The following is a 24,345-nucleotide window of genomic DNA, read 5'->3' on the forward strand; positions in this document are numbered from 1 at the left end:
TCACATCCTCCTTGTACTATGGCTCAACAACAGTGGAGGAGAAGATAATATTGCTTGTCTCGGAGTAATATATGTGATACCTTGACTACTACGAATATTAATATGAAAAATAATGCTTGCAATATTTCATTCCCGATGTGTCTGCCACATTACTTCTGCCAGTATTCAGTAGCATAGCAACCAAAGCATCTTAGCTGAAAAAACACTCACAGCTAGGGTTTTCAGCAGAGCACCTGCCGTTTTTTTTAGCTGGACACAGCCTCGGCCTAAGAGTGATGGATTGTCTGTAGTGTTTTGAGATTATATAATACACAAAGAATATGAAAATGACAAAAACACTATTTTTAGGATTAGTTTTATAGCGTGTCACAGCCATGGTGTGTAAATGTGTGGGATCTGTTGTCGTGTCAATATATTATGTTAGGCAGTTGTGGCCTATTGGTTAGAGAGTCTCAGAGAGTCACGTGTCCAGCAGGAATTGTTGGTGGTTGGAGTGAATAACCAGCGCTCTCTTCCACCCTCAATAACACGACTGAGGTGAGACCGTTGAGCAAGGCACCGAGCCCACAACTGCTCCCCAGGCGCCACAACAATACGGCAGTCCGACTCGCGTGTGTGTTCACGTGTGTGTGTGCACAGAAAACTGAGTATGGCTCACCATATTTGATCTCACGTCACTTCACTTTTTATTTTATCTTAATGGCGGTCACAGAGAACATTGTGACACAATTCACCTTTAATCTGAGAGCATTGATTCCTCACAGACCATGAGATTGCAGTGGGCCAAGGAGGTCTAAGGAACTTCAGTGTGTCTGTCTTATTGCCAGCTTTTGTTGTAAATGTCAGCATCACTCTCTTCATGGCTTTCACTTTCACATGGGTGTGCTTCATTGACATGACAAATAACAGTGTGGTTGTTTTGCCAAATCCCTTTCATAGCTGTAGGCAATGAAATAAACGCTCTGCTGAGTCCATTCTCACCTGGTGTGTCTCAGAATACTGAGTATAATGCAGTGCCCTAATGCCAAAACAATATGAAGCCCTGGTGCTTTCCTGTGGAAAAGTAACATGTGCAGATAAAAACGAAATAATTGCGCAAATAATTTGGACTCTGAAATCTGTAAGAATGTCATTGCATTAGATCAGGGTTTCTCGGTTTCATGAGGGAGCTTTAGGGTTTTCGAGAGTTCTATCATAATAAATGTAAAATTAAAATAAATCATTTGGAAATAAAAAAACATGACAAAACGATGACATTTTTTATATTTGATTTTACCTGCATGTCATGTGATCATTAAGCAATATCAGAGAACCATGAATGTTTTTGAATGACTGAAATATTAACTTAAAATCTCATGAGATAAACCAGGGCTTGGCTTACAAAAATATTTACATAAGGAAAACAATAATAAAATACCAAACCGACTGTCATTCATTTTACAGAAAGAAACCACAAGCACAATTTCCAGTCAAAAATGTAATATTGAAATGGCAAGTAATAATTATTTCTATAAATTAAAGTGTCATGACGCATCTCATCATCCTGTAATGATGAGTATATTTGGGCATTTATAATGTGCAGTTCAGAGATTAAATTGACATTGAGGTGTTCGTGTTTGTCACATGTTTGCACCCATTATGAACATGCATGACTGTTTCCATTGTGTGACACTGATAATTAGTGTTAAGATGTTGACATTGATAGTGATGTGTGTGTGGCCAGGATCAAGCTTTTAAAACCGCATCCCCATCTAGTGGAAGAGCAGACGAAGTGCTTCCTCACAGTGTTTGTGCTGTTGTAGTTCTGCTCCATTACCAAAGGCTGTGTCAGGAAACTGAATTATATATATTGTATGCAAAGGTATAGGAAGACATTAAGGCATAAATGAGATAACTGCATTAACTATGAAGAGATCTCCTAGACAATCTTCAATAGGCCACATAGTTTGTGTATGCATTTTTCCACTCCACTATGATATCCCACAATCCCGTGCAGAAAAATGGGCTTTGATGTCAGCTAAAGGAAGTAATTTTTTGTGTGATTTAATTCTGCTGAGGAATAAGCATTACAAGTCAGTAAATGTTCATGTTTGTATCTAAAACTTGATTTTGTTTTGGATCATTCCACTTCATGGCGCCTTCAGAAAGTGAAGGCATCTATTAAGTTATTAACTGTCTGGGCAGCCAACATATGGAGAAGCACACAGACAGTTTGCTTATGAGAAATGCGGTGTGTTTTTTCTGCCGCCTCTGGCCTATATAGAGTTTCTCAGAGGGTCTGTTTGTGTGGGCAGCGCTGAGGAGACCTGATCTAACCACTGCACAGAGACCATATATCATCTCCTCTGACATCAGTGCTGTTCTTACGGAGCAGAAGCCTTTCAGCTCTTCACTCGCCTCACTACATCAAATGAATGAGACCTCGACTGGCATTTTATTTATATCAGTTCCCATTGTTGGTTAATGTTGTGTCAGTCAGTGTATCGAAGTTCTGTAAGAAAAAGAGAAGCCCAGAACACTAAACTATTATGCCATCATTTGCTGTGGTGCTTGATTCTAGTTCCTCTTTTGAGCCGTAGATGAGCATCATCAGGGATTCCTCACTGACTTCTATGTACACTCCAAAAAAAGGATTCGGGGGACCTGTTACTGCAACTTAAAACAATGCCAGTAAATCACTTGTATATGTGACTAAATCTTCACCCTGGCTAAATGATGTCTAACATTAGCCATTGACTAATAAATTCTCTGATTTAACTCGCCAGTGTGTGAGTTGGAAGCCAAGTATAAGTTGGACACAGATATATTTTCACCCACCGAACACTCTGAATGAGCTCTTGAGTTTCGCTCTCCATCAAGAGATCTGTGCTATTTTTCAGTGCATCTCAATGGACCTGTATTTGACGTACCGTAAACTCTAGTGTGAAAGTGCACGACTAGCTGTCACTGCTGAGAACTTCTCACACAGGCACAGAGAGAGAGAGAGAGAGAGAGAGAGAGAGTCTTACACACCATGCAGAATTGACACAATATGCTTTGTTGTAAATGTAAATGTTAAAAATCCTGTCAAAATAATGACAATTATTTTATGAACAACCATTAGATACTCACAGTTTCTCTGGTTGTGGGGGCGGAACAAATGCATAAATACCAATCTCATTGGCTGACGATTACCTATTGTCACCCCTGTTTTAATTTCAGCAAATTGGTTTGAGCGATTGCAGACATGGTTAATATTCATGAACCCAGCAGCTCATTTATCCTTATCCTTAATGCGTTTTATATTGGTATTAGTAGAATATATTATTATTATTATTATTATTAATTATTTTTGTTAGTTACAACACCCCCCCCCCACACACACAAATACACACACTTTTTTTTTTTTTTTACAGAAACACTGAATGACCATCAAAATCTTAAGAACCCCCACTGGTCCTAAGTCCAGTTATAATGACTAATATGCATTCATACATGGTTACCAAGGTTTAATTCTAATTACTAACGTTCTATCATTAAACAATGGTTGATTATCATAATATCATATTATAATGCTTGACTGACATTTTAAGAGTGTACTTTCAGATATTTAAAAAGCTGTGCCATTTTACAAACATAAGCTTTTTATATATATTAAACAAAATTATGTCATTCTGGTGAGCGAACAAAAAATAATAGAGCTTGACAAAATAAGTGTCACTTTTGCTTGGGTGTGATCATTCAGAAGTATGGGTGGAGCTGTTTGGTTAAAAAGACTTTGATCTCAGTCTCACACACTTTTTTAGCTTTATTAAATGATTGAATCTATAAAACCAGCTTACCTTAAAACAGATCATGAAGAGTTGATGACTGTAATGTGTTTTGAGAGTGTATTTCAATGATGTGTGGAGTTTCATTACTTGGAGTACAGGAGAGTTTTACATCTGTTAGAGGAGGGTTTGTCCGCCTTGTCTGATCCAGGGAACCCCCTAAAATAATAAATGCCAGCAATTTCTTGGTACCATACACTACCAACCTGCACAGAAAGAAAGAAAGAGAGAAAGAAACTAACACATTCTGTTCATCAAAATTCAGAAAAAAAGTATTACAGTTCCTTTCAAAAATATTAAACCGCACAACTCTTTTCAACCTTGATAATAATGATAATAATAATAATAATAATAATACATCTTGAGTAGCAGTTCTAAAGGATCACGTGACACTGAAGACTGGAGTAAAAATTCAGCTTTGCCATCACTGGAATAAATTACATTTCCAAATATATTAAAATTGAAAACCGTTGTTGTAATAATATTTCACAATATTATCCAGCCCGACTGAGCAAAATTCTTTTCCAGATGACAGAATAATAACTGAACAACACAAATGATCATGTTTAAAAGTTGACATACCGTTGATTCTTAATACTGGTGCTCCATGAATGATTCATACTAGTCTGCGAGTTATTTGACTGATAAAACAAAAATAGACCTAAATACATGAAACTGTTATCATTTATATAATTTAATTGACCATTTAACATTCAATTAATCCACCAATGAATTTACTCTTAATAAATTAAGTCACTGTATTACATAAATCAGTGCTTTTTTGTCTTGAGTAAAGTAACTGACTAATAAAAGTGTGTAGCTAGCTTTTTTTAGTTAAAAAAGTGTATCTTTTGGGTATTTGAAGTGCACTTTGTGTTTGAATTTTCAGTGTAAACACACTGTTTGCTCTAAAAAATGGCATGGAATAATTCATAAATATGTAAAGTGCATGTACATTTTATTAGCTAAAATTAGTAATCTAGTGCATTACAGCAAATTTGTGATTGTTGGTCACTGTGCCCAGATTTGGGGTGTATTACTGTTTTTGTTTTACTGTGTGAAGACCTTGAAAACCACTGTCTTAATGATCGAACCTGCTTTTAAACTTTAAATCCCTTTTATAGTACTTAAACAACCAGAGCAAGAAACTTAGAAAGAGACCTGTTAAGGCCAGAAAGGAAAATGGTGGACAGTCAGTGCGGCCGGAATTGACACACACCAGGAAGACAGAAGCGCGCTCACTCAGGGGGCGGGACGCCAGCAGCTCAAGCCTGTGTGCGTGTGTGCGCGCGCGCAGAGGCGGGCCTTTTGAGGTTGAAGTGTGTATACGAGAGAGAGGAAGCAAGTGGCTGTTTCTGTGTTTGTGCGAGACGGAGAACACGTTACCGTTCCAGAAAGAAAGAAAGAAAGAAATCCTCACTAAACAGAAGAGGTAGATTTCCAGCAGAGGCACCAATGTGTCACAGGCGGCTGGTCAAAACTTGAACGGAAGGACAGCAGCGAGTGAAACGGAGGGAGAGGAGAGAGAGGAGAGAGAGGGGTCGGCCGTCAGCATGGAGGAGGATGAAGAGGAGGTGTTGGGTCTTCTGGACAGAGTTCTGGAGGATGAAGATTTGTTTGACAGTGAGCTGGACTTGGACTGTCCGTTCACACCAGCGGACTTCAAGGTGAGAGAGAGTCGGGCCGAGAACACTTCTCTCTTCCTCTGCTGGCTTGCTGACAGAGGTTTCAGTGGTTAAAAATAGTGAGGTGGAAACTATTAAACAGTTTTGCGATGTGGCGTTAGTGTTTGTTCGGTTTGCTGAGTGAGTGTGACTTTTGTGCTTTGTACCAGTCATAAATGTAGCAACTGTGAGTCTGTAAACGGACTCTTAATGGTCTTTATCCTGCTCCTACACACTCGGCGAGACACATCATTCAGACAAGTAGGGATGCACGATAAATATCTAGAATGTATTTAATGCGCATCTGTTCTGTAATGAGCGGTGAATCTCTACGAACAACGGCTCTGTGTAGTAAATGCTGCTCCAGGTGAAATCACGCACGTGTAGCGATTGACAGCTGATTACAGAACCGGCTTTACTGACAAGATGTGCATTAAATATCAGCCGGTATTTATCGTGCATCTTTACAGATAAGGACAAAAACCAGGCCAGTTTTTACACACATACAGCCAGTAATTCACCAACTGTTGCTGTGATTTTGACTTTTTGGAGTTGCATCTGACATATGTTAGATTTGGGATGTTTAGCATGTCTAAAAGAATATGAAGAAGTCACCATGCTGACTTGGACTCAACCAGCAATGACTTCACATTCTCTTAAAGGGGCAGTTACCCTGAAGTGAAGATTCTTCTTTATTTATTAGCAGTTATTTATTCACCTTCATGTCGTTCCAAACCTATATGACTGGCTTTCTTTTTGGAAGTTGTATGGAATAAAGCATTGATGAACATGCTTTATTTGCTCCAAAACCTCTGCATTTGTTTTTCATGTAATGAAGAACTTCATGTGTGCTTTTAATGACATTTCAATCATTGGGTAGGCTAAAGCATGATGCATTGGGTGCACGGTCACAGATTTTGTGTAACGCTGTGCTTCTAAACAGACTTTAAAACTCATCTGAGCTTGAGTTACTATTGTCCATGTACACAAAAGATGGAAAAAGAATGGTGCTGAAAAGAAAAAAGACAGTTGAGCTGACCGTTTTCTATTTAGACTTTGACAAGAACCTGTGACTGGTCAGAAGATCTCAAAGATCCACCCCTTGATAATTTGGTGTATCTATGGATCTATGCCAGTATCTGTCTGTCTTCACCTATACACAAAAGTTAAAGAGTTTAAGATGTACTTATTGGTCTAAGAGCCAAAAAGACTGAATTTATTAAAAATACAATTAAAACAGTAATATTTTAAAATATAATTACAACTTAAAAATACATTCCATTTTAATATGTTTTACAATGTAATTTATTCCTGTAATAGTCTTCAATGTCACATGATCCTTCAGAAATCTGCTCAAGAAACATTTCCCATTAACAGTTGAAAATAGGTGTGCTGCTTAATATTTTTGTGGGAACCATGATACATTTTTTTTTCCAGCATAAATCAAAGTTAGTTGCAATATAAATATTTGTAATATTAGAAATGTCTTAAAAGTATTATTTAAAAAATGAATTTCAGGATATCTTGCAAACTCAAACCTGTATAAACCATATGAGCGCCACAGTTCTGACCACTTAGATATTTTGATGTTTAGTCGAGAACATGATTTTGGCTCAGATGAAAATGCATATACTTGCATATACTTTGACAACCATTTTCTGTTTTCACAGGGAAAATAAGTGTCTCTTTAAATTGTTTTCTGAACGGAAACTTTTCCAGACTCACTTCAGTCCAACGCGGATATTCGTTAATAGTGACTCACATAGAACAAATAAAAGCTATTTTAGGTACAGAAATGTGTTTTTAAAAATACATTGTCCGTATAGAAAGTCTAGAAAACATTTTCAGTCTCAGTAACTTCCTCTTCTGTCCTGTTTGCCCTTTCTCGATCCCTCAACACTGACTTTGTTTTTATATTATCGTCCTGTGTCATTATTCCTTATCAATATCTTATCACTATCAGCACTGGGCGTTGAACTAGAAGTCACAGCTATTCATTAAATAAAAGCCTGTGACAGTCCGAGTCTGCAACTCAACACACATTACTTCAAATAGCACTCATTTGAAATAAATGTAAATTTTATCAGGTTCATAGGCATCTCAAAAAAGGAAAAGTCTGATGCAATGGCATTAAGGGGCCCAAATATGTATTTAAGGGCTACCCAATAATGGATATTTTGTCAGCATTTACTCACCCTTATGTGGTATGACATTCTTCTGTGACCAAAACCATTTGGTAACCAACATTATTCAAAATGTAAAGTTTCTATATATATAAATATATATATTGTTTTCCACAGAAGACAGTAAGTCATACAGATTTGGACTGACATGAGAGTGAATAATTAATGAATGTAATAAAGTCATAGTTTTCCCAAAAAGAAAGAAAGGGTTTTTCCAGAACATGCTTCAAAATTAATTCCTTTTTTTTTTTATTCTTACCATAAGTTCTTAATGCACCTATCAGTGTTTGACTTTAGTCAGTGTAATCTGAACTTTTTGCATTTTTTCCCCCTAGCCAAGTGTCACAGAATAAATCCACTAGTGCTCAGGACAAAGGAGTGTTTGTTGGGGAATTAGAAGGGCAATGGCAGCCGGGTATATCTGGCTGCTCTCTTCAGATGTAGTTAGTCATAAGGGTGGTACTTCCTGTCTTTTCATAGAACTGCTGTTTATTACTTCATGTAATCAACTTTCATGAGTTTTTTTTTAACAAACCTAGTCATGTTTTGATTAATTCTCATATATTTGTGGTGCTTTTGGTGGACAAACATGGTGGGAGAATTTACACTTAAAGACATTGTTCTAAAAAAAACAAATGGAATGCTGCAAATGGAAAGTTGAAAGGGAGGGACTTGATTAAATGCTTATTTGGAGCTTAAAAACATTGAAGCAGACATTTGAAAGGCGGATTACATTTAAAGGCTCCTTAACTACTTCTGTTTCACTCAGATTTAATCATGTGTTTGTTCAAATGGCTGGGCTTAGAGAAAGCCTGTCTGTGCCATTGTTTGAACACACAGTTTGAACTCTGTACCTGGATGGGTGAATTCACAGGGTGTGCCTGTACCTGAGCTATTTCACACCAGATAGAGAAAGAAAGATTGTACTTTAAAACTGAACACAGGATTTTATTATCTACAGGTGGTGCTTATTAGCTGAAGCATATTTCTCAACTGATTTTCTCCTGTCTTGTTATTAAGAGAAAGTTCATTCAGAAACAAAACTTGTCTTCTCAACTTCATGTCATTTAAAAACTTGTCATGTGGAAGTCTGAAAACAAGTTTTGGAAAAATTCCACTCTTGTTGCTTCTGCAAAATTAGAAAAGCACTATAAGAGTATCAAAAAAGTAGTCCAAATTACTTACAGCACTTTTTTTTTTTTTTTACAAATCTTGTGCATGATAGTAGCTGGCATTTAAATTATTTATTATAAATCTTGACATCTCTGGTCTATTGGTGGGGTCAGAAAAAGTCCATTGTAAATAGTTCAGTGATGTATGAAGCACAGCTCATACAACAGTCACTTTGAACAGGAGTGAAAACTACATGGGGAACTTTTTCACCCTCGCCCACAACTTCAGATTTCTATTGAAATGGCTTGATTTCAACAACAATATTTTGCTTAACAGTGGTTAATGTGACTGAACAGGATATTTTTTTATTAAAAATACACTGTTTGTGCTCCACAGAAGCAGGAAGTTTTGGAATGACGAGTGATTTAATTTTTATTGAATTGTAGTTTTTGGGTGAACTATATTTTGCTTTGGGTGTACAGCAATACACAGTGAAGTGCTATATAAGCGCTCCATTCATTCATTCATTCATTCATTCATTCATTCCATTCATTATTTAACTCTTTCCCCACCAGCGTTTTTAAAGAACTGGTCACTGCCAGCATCTTCAAAAATTTTATGGCCCAAAGAATATTGTTGTCTGAATGTCAGAATATGCAACATATTAAAATAAAGAACAGAGCCTATGCTTAAAAAAAAAAAATCTAATTTATTAACAACACTTGAATGTGGGTTCTTTTCATAAAAAAGAGCATTTTGAACAAAAAGCTGAGAATATTGTGGTTTTGTCAGAGACCACATTTTGCTCAGATTCAGAACAATGCTCAAAACGTAGATGCGTTTAATCTGGTCCATCAACACATCGAAAGCTTGCACAGTCCTAAACAACTTCCTGTGTCATTTCATTCAGCGATGTTAGGCCGTTTTGATTTATATGCTGTTAAAATGAGGTAATTCATGTCTTCAGATTCACTGATTCTCCTGTATTGTATGCGATTATGTGTTTCAGGGAGACACAGAAAAAGGTCTGGAGATGAAGAAACTGGTTCTGTCCGGTTTCCTGGCCAGTGAGGAGATCTATATTAACCAGCTGGAGGCGTTGCTGCTGGTGAGTCCCAGTGACACACATGCTGTCATTCACACTTCATGAGAAACCTGATGTGGGAACTTCACAGTCCTGCTCTGTGTGACACTAGGTGTGGAGTGTTTTAAAGCTGATCATCAGTGTTCTGGGTAAAGGGGGTTTTGTCTTACTTTATTTTATACTTCACTACTTTAAGACTTTGTCGAAATAACCCCAGTTATGATTGGCTATCAGTGTTCGTTTAAAATAAGCTTACTCTTTCATAAGAATTAAAATTTTTAATTTATTTCATAAGAGTTTAGAGTGCAGCGTAAAGGGCATGCATACACTGAGCCAATCAGGAAGCAGCATTTCTGAATTCTGAAATATAATGTCTACCAGTACTTTTGTTCCTCTGCTGTTTGAACTTGTCATTTCTGGTCAGTCTTTTTTGATCTGCTGTTCAGAGCATTCATTCTGTGCTATAACATACCACAGCAGTCAAAAGTTTATTTCGTTGTGCCAGTATTATCTCGCTTTGCCGTTATTTGTAATCACAGTCTAATGGAAGCTGAACCAACATGGGATTTCTAGAGCATTCATTGAGATTTATAAGCGGGGATGCAGAGCAAAAATAACCCCCTGAGATGAATAAAGGCTTCCGCTCTCCAGGAATTAAACAGAACAAACTAGCAACCAGTACACATGCACACAAACCTTCAAATCCACAGGGAGTGGTTTTGTTTACTGTGTTAATTGTGTTGGACACTCTGTGCCACTTGCTGTTACAGTCTTTAAGGAACACCTGGATATTTCCTGTCTCCGTTTAAGTAAACCTGCTGATGAGTTGGGTTAAAGCAGACCCGGATGTTTATGTACTTCTGCTCTCTGCTGCACACTTCCTGTCCAAACATTACTCAGCACTTTGGACTTCAAAGCAAATGGCTTCCTATACTGTGACAGAGCAGATACATAAATGAGCAAGCACACTTTTATTCATGTTCTTTTTTTTTTTTTTTTTGCTAGAGAGCACTGCACATGGCACTGTGCTTATTCCTTGCTATTGGTGTTTGCTATTTGGAATAATTCATCAAAACTATGAAATAACACATGGATGTATGGACATAATCAGGGATTCTGTGGGTCTAAGAAGGGTCTTAAAAATTCTTAAAGGGGTCATATGATGCTATTTCAAGTTTTCCTTTCTCTTTCTCAGAAATGAGTGGTTATGTTGTATTCCAGAACAGTTCATACCGAATATTTGTGTGTGTGCAACGCATTTTATAATAGGGTTGGGTACCGAAACCCGGTGCTAATATGCACCAAACTGAAACAGAACGCAGATTTCGGTGCCTCTTAAATGCCTGAGCGATCGATTGAAATATCTATCCTGGTTCGACGAAATGTACACAAGTAACATGGGCGTCGCTTGGTTTTTTTTTAGCGGGGCTATAGCATTTAGTTCCATAAACTGTACATAAATTTGCGATCGCCTCATAGTCAGTCGACAGACCGGTCTCCTCTCAGTCTTTCAGGACACAAGGTGTGTGTTTATCGATAGATTGTTAGAATATCTGTATCTGTGCAATTCTTTGTCTTAAATACAGTTTACAAAAGGTCACGAGGGAGCAATCGGTTTCTCATCTACTGTAAAGTTTTCACTGCGTTCACCGCTCATCACCCCACAGCTGTTTCCTCTAGCGTTAAAAATGACCCCTTAACACATATGAACGCATACTTTAAATACACTTATTTAAATATACTTAATTATACTTTATACATGCACTGCTGTGCAGAAGTCTTGGTCTCATTTAGTCTGTTGTCAGACAACAATCTCACTAGATTATTGAAATGAATGGCAAAATGAATGTTTGGAAATGTAAACTGATGTTTCCTACTGATATTCTACAGCAAAAGATATAAATAACTCGTTAAAACCTTTTTTTTTTTTAGGTGAAAATACTAATGTGACGAAGACTTTACAAACGACATTGTTGCTACTTTATAAAGAATGAGCATACAGTAATTTACTGTATCAACTGATTAAAGACAGTGACAGACAGCACTCATCTTGACTAAATATAAGAGAAATTGACAGAGATACAGTAGAAACAGTGTGTGTTTTTGTATTAAACAATGACCCAGATCATGAAATACATTTATTAGCCTTAGAGTAAGGGATGCACAACTTGAGAAATGAGAGCATCAAAGGAGTGTGTGAAAGCTATGGATTTATTTTAAATATTTGTAATGTTCTTTAATGTTATCCATAGTTTTTGTGGCTCTTTTTTTTTATTTTTTTAAGTATCGGTTCTTGCACCATTTAGGTTTAAAAAGTTTTTAAAAGTATCGAAATGGCACCGGTATCGAAAAAAAGCCCAAGCGATAGCCAACCCTATTTACGAAGGACTGTTTCCTGGGACAGTAGACTACAATGCCGGTCACAGTCTTTAAGTACGTTTACATATTTAAAGAATTTGCCGCTGACGATTCAAACACGAGTTTTGAGCAGTGTAGAGTAGCGCTTATTGTTTGTCGTTTCTCCGATCACAAATGCAGACGTGGTTTTATGTTTACATGCCATGATGAAACGCAACATCTAAAAGACAGCATAAGTCATTATAATCAGTAATTATGTCCCCACTGGATGAAACAAATGCATTGTCTGTAATGTACTAGGTTTTATTGGTTTTGTCTTGTTGCGCCAGGAGACGGCATCACAGTATGTTAAGGAGCTTAACATTTGAGGTATTCAGCCAATCACGATGCACTGGATAGCTGGCCAATCAAGTCACACCTCGCTTTAATGTGCATTATGTGGAAAATTTGTTTTTTTTTTTACCTTAAACCGCATAAACGCATTTCATTACACTAAATACTCAAAATAATGTTGTTTTAGCAACTTCATATGGCCCCTTTAATTCGCTCTTCCAAAAAAGTCTTAAATTGGAGCAGAACATTTTTAATTTATGAAGTCTCTGCCGTCTATTTGCTGCTTTAGATAAACTGTAACCAAAACATTTTTCTTCAAATGGTCCAAGAGATGCTGCTTCAGCAGAAGTCGATGATTTTAGTCTTTTTTTTCCTTGTGCTGTTTTACTTAAACATTACTAATTTGTCCTAAAGCTCTTCGGTGAGAGACATGTGAAATCAAAACTGGTGTTGTTTGTGGCTTTTAGTGGTATCAGTTCTGGTCCGTGTATATGATCGTGTACTCCTAAAAATGACTGTTGAATTTTTTGATTATACACTTTATATATTTGAGGAAGATTAGTGTGGATTTTTTATGTTTTTGAAAGAAAGTAGCACTTTTGTTTATTGACACTTATCAATTTTATTAAATTGATCCAAAGTAAAGATATTTATAACGTTACAAAATATTTATATTTCTCTTTATATTTATATAGATTTATATTTTAGATTTACATTTTCTATTTTTAGAAAATTTATAATTAACAAAAGAATCCTTAATTAAAATAAAAAATGAGATTTTTCTTGTGCAGCAAATTTGTGTATTCGAATGATTTCTGAAGGATCATGTGACACTGAAGGCTGTAACATGGCTGCTGAAAATTCAGCTTTGCCTTCACAGGAGTAAATTTAAAATGAAATAAATTCCAACATGGAAAACACTTCTCCCTAAAACCACCTGCATATGATGCATATTAACAAGCTACAAATCATCAAGGTTTGTGACTGTGACATGACATAAATGTTTGGGTGACTTGTGAAGCGGACCACCCAAACTTCCTGCTTTATAATTAAAAATACATCAATACATGGAAATCTAACTGCACTCATCAAGCAGTTTCATGATGCAGAGGAGAGCAACTTACAATGAGTCATGCTGATCTGAAAATAACTGTCCCGCACTTAAACACAGTTTTATCAGCCCTGTAGAGAGAAATGAAGGCCAACACACATGAAATCTTTCTTCTACTACTTGAGTATTGCATGGGTTTTGGCTGAACTAAATGCATTGAAAAGGACTTAATCATTTTCAAATCAATTCAGTTTAAATCACCTCAGTTGTTGTTGCTATATGCAGTTGTTTGAGGGTATAAAGTGCATGAGATGCAACAGGTACAGTAACATTATCATGATCAGGAGTCACATAAACAAACCACATGTATTTTCATGTTTAACCTCAGCCATATATCACTAAATTGAAAAGCTTTGAGTATGGTAATAGGGCTGTGCAATTAAGCGATTGATTTAAATTTTGGCCTCCAACAATTATGAAAATACAATAATTGAGAAAGGATTAAGCACAGTAAACGATTATTGCACCCCATTCCGGACCCTTTTTCAGCACTGCGCTTCCTTCATAAAAGCCCAGTTTCCCGTGCAAATTAGTAAAATCATGTAACGTGACATTTTCAAAATGGGGCGTTCTTGATTTATGGAAGTATATTTATTCATGTTTTTAAAAGCATGAAGGAAGAGATATGCGCTCAGAGATGGAACAGAACATGGATGTGTAAAGCCATCTTTTTGCTCCAGGAGCTCCCCTAAACGGCAAATACAGGCAAATATGTCAATGCTGGGCTTGGTGATTATTCATGTATACCTTTGTTTGTCATGTAATAAATGAACATAAAGACTTGAGAATGAAAATACGCTTGTAAGAGTAATTTTGATCTGTGCAGTTCTTAAAGTGACAGCGGGCTATGTTTTACATTTGATTAATAATTTCTACATGAACCTTTTCATATGAACTGCAATAAATACTAAACTAGAGCCAAACTGAAATGAGACATTAACAATAAATGGTATAGTGTATAATTAAAATAATCATACTACTTGAGACAAACACAGTTTGTTTCATTTGTATCTTTTTATTCATTTGTATTTGTCTTTTTTTTTTTATTACTGACAGTTTAATTATTTTCAATAATTTTGAGTACTTTTTGTTTGTTTGAAATTCCGCTGGTCTCAATGTAGATGTCATAACAACCTTATTTACAGGAAATACATATTTGTATGACATATTTATCATTATCTTTAAATAAATCACTTATATAAAGGTTTGGTCATTTGGTCCCCTCATTATAGTATGAAATAATCGTGATTACAATATTACAAAATAATCATGATTATGATTTTTGCCATAATCGAGCAGCCCTCTATAATAATATAATAGTATAACTTAATATATAAATAGATGTGAGTAGTGAGCATGTCTTTCTCTTTCAGCCCATGAAGCCTCTTAAAGCCACAGCTACTACATCAAAGCCAGTGCTGACGATGGAGCAGATTGAAACGATTTTCTTCAAGATCCAAGATATCTTTGTGATCCATAAGGAGTTTTATGATGCCCTTTCTCCCAACATTCAGCAGTGGGATGAGAAGATCACTGTCGGACATCTCTTCCAGAAACTGGTGAGTCCTCCTGCCACACAGTGTCCTGCCAAACACGCTGTTCAAGGGCCCTAGATGGTAATTCTGAATACAATGACCCTCTATGAAGTGTACACTACAGACCAAATGTTTAGGGTCACTAAAACATTTATTCAGCAGTAAATTGATCAAGTTTGACAGTAAAGAAATGTATATATTTATTAAAAAAGGTTTCTGTTTCAAATAAATTGCTATTCTTTTACATTTTCTATTCTGAATAAAACTATCATCATTTCCACAAAAAATATTAGCAGCACAACTGTTTTCAACATTTATAATAATAATATGCAACACTATCATATTAAAATGATTTCTGAAGGCTCATGTGACACTGAAGACTGGAGTATTTCATCACAGGAATCAACTACATTTGAAAAGATATTGAAATAGAAAACTGGTATTTGAAACTGTAATATTTCACAGTAATAACTATTTTTACAGTATTTTTGATCAAATAAATGCAACCCTGATGATAATAACAGATGTCTTCGAAAAACATGAGAGGGGTAATGAAATGAAGAATAGAGTTAGCTTTAAATCTCTTTATGTCTCATTGACGGGCTCTACTAATTTCAGAAGAACAGCATTTATGTGAAATGGAAATCTTTTATAAAATTCAAACATTTTATTGTTGATTTTCATCAATTTAATGCATCTCTGCTGAATAAAATTAATTTGAAATCTCTTAATCACTTAAATCATCTCCAAGCTATTGATCAGTAGTGTAAGTTAAACAGAACCATGAATACGCTGAATATATTATACTCCAACTCAAGGCTAAAGGCAAATGCCAAATATTAACATGAAAATAATCTATTAAGGCTCGTGGGATATGTGAATGACTGGTTATTTCAGAACAGTTAAATGTTAAGTAGGCCTCATCATTCTGGTGTCAAGCTGAGCGATGCACAATATTTATCTCAATATTTTTTAGCCTTTTGACAATATTTGATGTGTATCTCAATGATTATGCATTTCTGCATGACTTGTAAATGTAATTTCCCTCTTCTAGTTAGGTGAACTATATTAGGCCTAAACATCTATTGTTGCCGAGCAGATTTTTAAATGTTTAATGCAAGAAAAAAAAGTATAGTTAAAATTATCAAATCATTAAGTCCCTCTGTTCATCACAAAATAAATGCAATAACTGTATTTATCAGTACCAATATAAAAAAATAGATAGAGAAACTACTAGTACAGTCATTAGAAGACTTAACCACTCAAATAAAAAGCACATATAAGTACAATATTCACATACCTTCATGATTATAAATCAATGCCAAAACAATAAAGCATGCATCTTAAATGTATGTTATTTTTAAGTTCATTATTCAACTCTGAATGGATTTTGTTGGGCCAAACCCAGCATGCATTACTGCTCATTATTACAGGATTTACTTCATTTATCTCTTGAACCGAACACCAGATGGCAGGAGGTTATGAAACATGACTTTTCTGAAGAGTTTTCTCCACTCTCACACACACACACACACACACACACACACACACATACACAAACGTGATTAGCAAAACATTGTGACAGTGGTTGAGTCTAGCAGATGGAGTAATTACAGGCTCCCTATGGCTCTGGAAACTCTGCAAAGAGTGAAATACTAAGACTAAAAGAGATTAATTTATACAGAAGAAAAGGTTTCTGAGTGGATTAGAGGCAGTTTCTTTCTATTAGTCACCCTTCACTCTTTCTTTCTTTTTTTTTGTTTGTTCTTTCACTCATTAACTCTGATTTCTCTCCCACAAATGTTTCTCTCTTCACCTCGTCTTTTTGACGTGTGTATGATACACTTGGTGAAAAGTCCGAGCACTTGCTGCAGGGTTGGTAGGTGACAGTGTCATGTCCGTGTAATGTGTTGTGCTCCAGACTTCTCTCCAGCAGCGGGAGAGAGGAGCATGCTGGGATGGAGATTGAGAATATAGGGTCTCATCATGCTGTTCTCACCTCAGGGCACAAATATACAGCAGTCCATAACCTTACAGAAGTCAGGGATAACAACTGAGAAGATGGGTAATAAAAGACAACAGGAGTTTGATTGAGAACACCTCTTGGCTCTAAGTCTGAAAAAGTGGTAGACCAATATATCCACATGCCCCAAATATTTAATTCCACATTAAACATTTATCGTCAGGTCTTTATTTAACAATATATGACTGTGATTTAACAGGTCGCAGACTAACCAGACCAGTGATTTACGTATTATTCATGTTTTTAACAATTTTAATAATTTTAGAAAATGCTAATGAAAGGATTACAGAATCAAGAAGTTAAGGATCTTAAGTATCCATCTATTTGCAGATTAATATACATTTTAAAATAATGTATTTATATTAATAAAAATTATTTGCAGGTATTTTCGTAAATATTGCATTTGTTTTATGGTGTCTCCTTTATATGTACACCTTTTACCTGTTTCTTTATTATTCTCAGGTAGGTAAGGAAAGTCGACCCTGGACAAAACTATAAGCATTTCAAAAATACTTACAACTTGCTCAGTAGACTTCCCCGTGGTCAGTTCTTGCTTACAGCTCTTAAATTACTACTCTTGCAGACCATAACTTGTCATTAATAAAATACAAGTTTTATTAAAGTTAACAAAAGTTATATCAACGTACAATAGTAAAGTTACAAAATCAAGGTATAATCAGCTGGTATCAGGCGTCGAGGGATACTGTGCTTGTTCAGTATCCGTCTGTCGAGTCTCTCTCTCTGTCTTTTATACCCAGACGTCGAACGCTGGTTCTTCTGATGTCATCACCTGGAGTGCTGCCAACTCCTCTGCCGAGGCTTTCAGCTGTTTACTTCACATTGCTTTAGCCCTTTTCCTCTTCTTTTTCCTCTGAACCGTCTGTGATATACACCTTAACTACTATATTGTCCATTTATCATAAAACTTATTTCCAATACATAAGTGTGTCTACTCTAAATCAGTCACTACATACATTTCATGCAAGTAAGCAGTTTTCTTAATGTTAGTGAAGTTACACAATACATTTTCCAAATAGCATTCATCACAGGGTTACATCTTTGTACTTAAGCAAAAGCATTATTACTACTTAGGTTACAGTACATCTGTTTAAAGCAAATTAAGCATTAATTAAGAGAGTACAATTGCAAAATCATCATCTCCATTAACACACTGAGTAATAAAATAAAATGTAGTAATTATGTTTGTTATTATCTTTAAATTAAACCTGCTCTCTAAGATATAGACATCGGCCATCAAAAAAAACCTGGACTGGTTGACCACCAATCTGAAAAATGAAAACTACAGCTTTAATAAAACAATAAAATAAAAGAATATTTGGACTCTGAAGAGTTTTAAAGTATTCAAATCAATTGTGTCTTTATTCATCATAGTCATACAATTAATAACTTAACAAATTAATTTACTTTTTGGGTGATGAAAGACTTACTTTAGTTTGAAGGAAACTAGTCTTTGTTATATTTTCCACATTGTCAGTGCAGAGAAAATCTAAAAAAAAAAAAGAAACCTTTCCAATAACCCGGACACACCATGCTTGGTAAGAGAACTCCTGAAACAGTGTTAAAAATGACAAATCTCATAATCCTGCTGTAAGTTCACAGACATCTGGTTTTAAAATGCAGTTAGATTTTGGTTGGTTAAACATCAAAACATTTCTCTGTTTGAGCACCCCGAGCAGCCTGACATGGCAACGATTGGCTGAACCAATGGTGTAAGTTTGGGTCAAGACTATGATGATGCTAGTGCCGAAGATATGACACACTTTGAGCTTTAATAGCAGGCCCCAGGATGGTTGTGCTTCACTCTGTATGGGCGTCATAAGTTCATCGTGTTCCTCTGACTGTTATTACAGCAAGAGATCTGAAGTGTTGTGATAAAGCCTGCTTTAAACTTCACTTCTCAGTCTTTGGGTCTCCAGAGCTCTCAGCAGAAGCTCTGATGTCTGTATCTTGTGTCTTATCCAGAGGATGAACTCGCTCCAGCAGAAAGCGTCCACTGTGAACACACTTTGATGAATGTTCAAGAGGTCTACAGATGAAATCAATGTTTCAGCATTGACATTTTTCATTCTCTTTCATCCCTCTGTCTCCAGCTTCTAGTTTTTCAATCTTTTCCTCCTCTTCTCTGTGGTTTTCCTTTACCGTCCCCTCTCTCTCTCTCTCTCTCTCTGTCAGTGTTTATATTGTTTTTAACATGTTTCCTCTGCTTGTTTCTTAGGCCAGTCAGCTCGGTGTCTACAAAGCCTTTGTGGACAACTATAAAGTGGCAGTGGAGACAGTAGAGAAATGCAGCCAGGCCAACAGCCAGTTTCAGAAGATCTCTGAGGTGAGCTCATCTAACCTCCTACCACACCACACTATAGGCCCTGATCATTACTGTCTACAGTACATACTGTACTTCATTAATGAGGTGGAGCTAATGTTTGAAATGGTCAGGAACTGGCCGTTGTCCAGTTATTGATCAGTACAGAATGTTCTCAAATCGATATATAAAAAAAAAATGATGATTAGTTTTAAATATGAAACTAAGAACTAAGCATGTGACTGTCTTTGAGTGTGTCATTGAATTGTTTACTTGACTGATTTGTTCAAAAATGCAGATTAATTTAGTAATAAAACCACTGTGTATTCCTTGGAGATAAACAATGGTTCTAACTATGTATTAGTTGGTAACTATTTTTGCGGTGAAATAGATCAAAACAGACAATTTGTGCAATGCTTGTAAAATGTAACTTAATATTAATATTCAGTTCAGTGTTTTTTTATTCGCCCCATATCTTGAAGTTTGGTGGCATCTCCATTAATGTACAACTTTTGGCATTAAGAAAACAAAAACGCTAGTAATTGCTTTGTCACATTTGCATTTTAACATTTTAAAAGGTATATGTATATAAGCATTGATTAAACATTGCAAGGTGGGATATTTTTTAACAGCATATTTAACAACAAAGAGCGGAGTTTTTTTCACTAATAACGATTTCTCATTCTTATTTGAACATACGCCCAACTTGAACTATTAAACATGCTCACATCTTGTTTATCTTATTTTGGTCAAATAAGATGATAAATGATAAAAGGGGAAGAAATCCCATGATTACACTGGAACCACCCTGCCATATCTGAACGATATGTTGTGGGGGGTGGACTCTTTGACCTTCCAAAACCATAGCAATGAGCTAAAACTACTAAGGGCATCTTAGAAACCGCATAGCAACACTATTGCAAGGCATTTACATAACTGTAAATCTAGTTTTAATATTCAGCTTGGTGCATTTACTCAGAAACACACATACACCAGAAGCCTTCCACCTCACATCTCTCTTCATTATTCCATACAGGAAGTATTCGTCACCTTCTGCTGCCTCAGCCAGACACGAGCTCTGTATGTGTGCTTGTGTCTCTGTATATTTATAGTGTGCATCCTTTCTGTTGACAGAACCTGAAAGTTAAAGGTCCTAAAGAATCCAAGGACTGCCCCACAATATCCACCATGGAGGGTAAGCGTGTATCTATTGATCAGTGATGTGTGTGTGTGTGTGACATGCATGAGTGATCTGCATGTACAACGCCGGAGTCTGGTAGAATGTGAGCTGATGTGTTGATTGGCGGTTCTTTGAGTGACTCGATGCTTATGAATGAACCGTGAGCAGTGTCTCTTTAAGAATGAGTTCTGCATCTTCCTACTTGTGTATGCAGCATCCACAACTCAAATGTGTGTGAGTGTGAGGAAGAGTCATGCGTGCCTGCTCATTCTGAGTGTTTCGGAGAGCAGGAGTGTGTGAGTGTCTCTCTCTCTCGCTGTGTTGGTGGTGTTTGTGAGGGATGGATAAAAGGGGGTGCAGAACGAGAAGGAAGTAGTGAGAGAGCAGTCAGAGAAGACTGCAGGATCGGTGGAAGTTTGTCATGGAGGTTCTGCTGGTTCTCCGGCTGTGTTGTAACTGCACCTATGGTAACTATATTGCATTTTAATGCTTTGCTAGTCTGGATGAGTTAACATTTTTGATTGTAGTGTGGTTTGGTTTAAGAATCGTCCATGGTTTCAGATCAGAAGATCGAGCCTTTCTAGAGTTCTGCTGGTAAACAGGTCTGATCTCATTTCAGTGCAGTAGGAAGTCTTGTAATTCTGCATGTGTTCTCATATTTAATTGCAGTCGTAAGACCTCAAGCATAAAGGGACTTATAAAACGGATCATTCGGATTCTGGCTTCTGATTGGTCAATATAGCATAAAATATGCAATAGAGAAACAACAGCACATTTTCTCATAGCTATTGTGGACCATACATGGTGCAAATGGGCATCAGTTTTTAATGCTAGTTCACATGGCAGGGACCATATTGTCAGTTGGATGATGACACAAAATATATAAGCGTAAAATATTGTCTTATCAAAATTGATGTCTTCAATTTTTTATGTGTTGTTCCTGATAATTCCCTTTAGCTATAGCTGTATTCATAATATAGCACAACTTCTCATCACTTATTACTTTAATATGCATTAGACAAAGCTCTGACAGTGTTTGACAGATTCCAGGTTCCATGTGGAAAGAGTCGAATGGGTTTGAAACCAAGCAGGAATACATAAAAAAATTATTTCCTAATGAGCAACTGGACCTGCCTTTCAATTCTCATATAATTTTCATATTTAGTTATAATAGGGTAATGCAGAGAAAAAAACTGTTAAATGCAAATGATAAACTGCAACTAACCATATACAGTACTGAATGCATGAATAGTACATAAATATTACTTTCCAAAAGGTAAGCGAAAAATTTTTATTTTTATCATATATTTTGGTGTTCACAGACACACATCATTGAAGACTGAATGTCCAAACTCCAAAACCACATAAGATGAAAATAGAAATGTGACTCAAACCAAAAACCCATTCACTTGCAGTGAGCATAAACATGGTTTGCAGTGCACCAACTTTTTATTTTCATTTTTGTGGTGTATTGAATTGCTACAAGAAACCAAAATTGACAAATTTCCCGTTACTCATTTAGCATAGTATTAAACATTTACTAAATTGTTTATTTTAAAGTCGTTTTTCTATACAGTTAGCATGATAAACCATTTTGGTGTTAATTACCTATGTAAAAACTAGTTGAGCAACACTGTAGTGAATGATAGCATACTGCCATCTGACTTTACAATGTGTTGATTTATGGACATGCATTCATGTGTGTACTGTATGTGCATTAGTATGCATTTACTCCTTCGAAATTCCTTCTTCCACCCCAAGGTGACTGGAGGATTATCCCCCATAATGCACCAGCTGCACTCACCACAGTGATGCTAGATGACAGACCGTTAAAGGTAGACATAAAAGTGCACAAGTGTTGATAAATGATAACAATATAGAAAGATTGGAACAAATATCAAAGAATTGTTCAAAATTCACCTGCGCACTTTCTCTTTCATGCAATCAGTTTATTAGCTGCCAAATAATAGACATACAGATATAATCAGCCCCTTTAAGAGTTGATCCAAAACCTTGTCAGTGTAAACGAGGGATGAAATGGAGCAAAGGAAACCCAAGAGAGAATGTGAGAAGCAAGACACTAAATGTGCAAACACTGTTGCAATCAGATCGATTTGTGGAATGCAATATAATATACATCAACAGTTTAATATTTGTCTTGTGTGAGCATGACTCACATGGTATCAGCCCACAGCAGTGTTTTTTTTTTTTTTACATTTGTTTTCCTCTAGAGCTAGTTATAACAGTGACATTTAGATTAAATCATCCCCCAGTGACTCAAAACTGGCAGTGTCTTGTGTTTATATACACATGGGTGGGTTGAAAATATATGGAAAATATGAAAATAAGTTGGAAGTCTGACTCGAAAGCTAATGTAATATCCCTAATTCATGAAAGTTGCTTATGAATTAAAACTGTTTTTTGTTAAAAAAGATGCCCTCCATTCTACTTTCTACTTTGTTTATACTGTAACCAGTATATTTAAATGTCTATAATAAGTGAGAATTATTGTGTGTTGCTATAATGGAAGGCCCTTTCTAATATATGTATAAGGGTTTAATCTGTCATCTGTTATAAACAGAGATTGAAAGTGATCCGATTCGTTGCTTAATCTCAGTGCTGTCCTGTTTCCCCTTCACAACTAGCTCACAGACACAGTCATAAATGCACACACACTGTCTTTGGGTGTCTACTGTACCTCTTGTAATCATTCCATCACCTGCTGCTCTATTTCTATTTTCTTTTCTTTTCTGATGAATATTAAACTGGTCTTTTTCTCTGTCCAGCGGGATGAATGTATGGGAAATCAGTAGCTCAATTGATCTAGAGGGGTTTATTCTGTGACCGTGTGTGAAGGGCATCTTGAACTCAAATTAGTATGCGAGTGACTGTGCTGAGATGTGATTGGATGTCACAACCTAAAGCAACCTTCCTGGGCTGCATTTCTCAAAAGCATTGTTAGTCTAAGTAGTTCATAAAGCGCACTATTGCCAGTGCTACTCAGGCTAACATTACTTTTGGGAAATGCTTTCCTTATTTGTTCCCTTTAAAATCCAATCAGCTGTGAATCCACTGAATACATCCACAAAGAACACCCTAGAAACCATGCAGAGATGCTGTAACAACCACAAGTGGAAAACATAAAGAACACAATAGCAACTGCCTACCTAACACCCAGGACACCGGAAGCCAATGCACTAGCAGCTAATTAGATGAACTGCAGGGACTGCTGGGAATCATCATCCATTAGATGACCACCACAGGACCCGCTGTAAGCCTGCAAAGATGACGAAGACGTGCATGTGCAGAATTCTCCCACTAGTTCAGTCAAAGGAACGAGAGACAAAGCTCTTTCCTGAACACTGTTCACAGGAGACCCTTATCTGACGGTGTGTGTCAGTGTAGTATTTTCAGAGTAGCAGTGCTCTTTGTTGTGTACACACACAGTACTTCTTAGAAAACAATAGTCTGCCCTTGATAAGCAGCAAACGGAAGCAGGACAATGAATGGAATCACTTTCATTTCTCTGCTGATAAACAATAAAAACTTTGACAGCCATTCAGGATCCACCTGACTTTAAAGAGCTGGAGCTGCAGCTCGCAACTTTCAAAACGGATTAGAAAACAGAATTG

General features: G+C 36.4%; 1 protein-coding gene across 3 annotated transcripts in view; it reads left to right on the plus strand.

Moving 5' to 3' along the window:
- LOC127996230 (active breakpoint cluster region-related protein-like) overlaps nt 1-24,345 on the plus strand; it is a 137,415-nt gene that overhangs the window by 56,224 nt on the left and 56,846 nt on the right. For 2 of the 3 annotated variants that reach the window (XM_052591930.1, XM_052591931.1), the window contains exons 3-6: nt 9,779-9,877; nt 15,029-15,214; nt 19,450-19,557; nt 20,668-20,728. In XM_052591930.1, the coding sequence (XP_052447890.1) occupies nt 9,779-9,877; nt 15,029-15,214; nt 19,450-19,557; nt 20,668-20,728 (454 nt within the window). Of the gene's footprint in view, nt 1-5,058; nt 5,477-9,778; nt 9,878-15,028; nt 15,215-19,449; nt 19,558-20,667; nt 20,729-24,345 lie in introns of those variants that run through there. The other variant, XM_052591932.1, reaches the window with a different exon arrangement.

Source organism: Carassius gibelio, chromosome A5 (assembly GCF_023724105.1).
Source record: "Carassius gibelio isolate Cgi1373 ecotype wild population from Czech Republic chromosome A5, carGib1.2-hapl.c, whole genome shotgun sequence".
NCBI lineage: Eukaryota > Metazoa > Chordata > Actinopteri > Cypriniformes > Cyprinidae > Carassius > Carassius gibelio.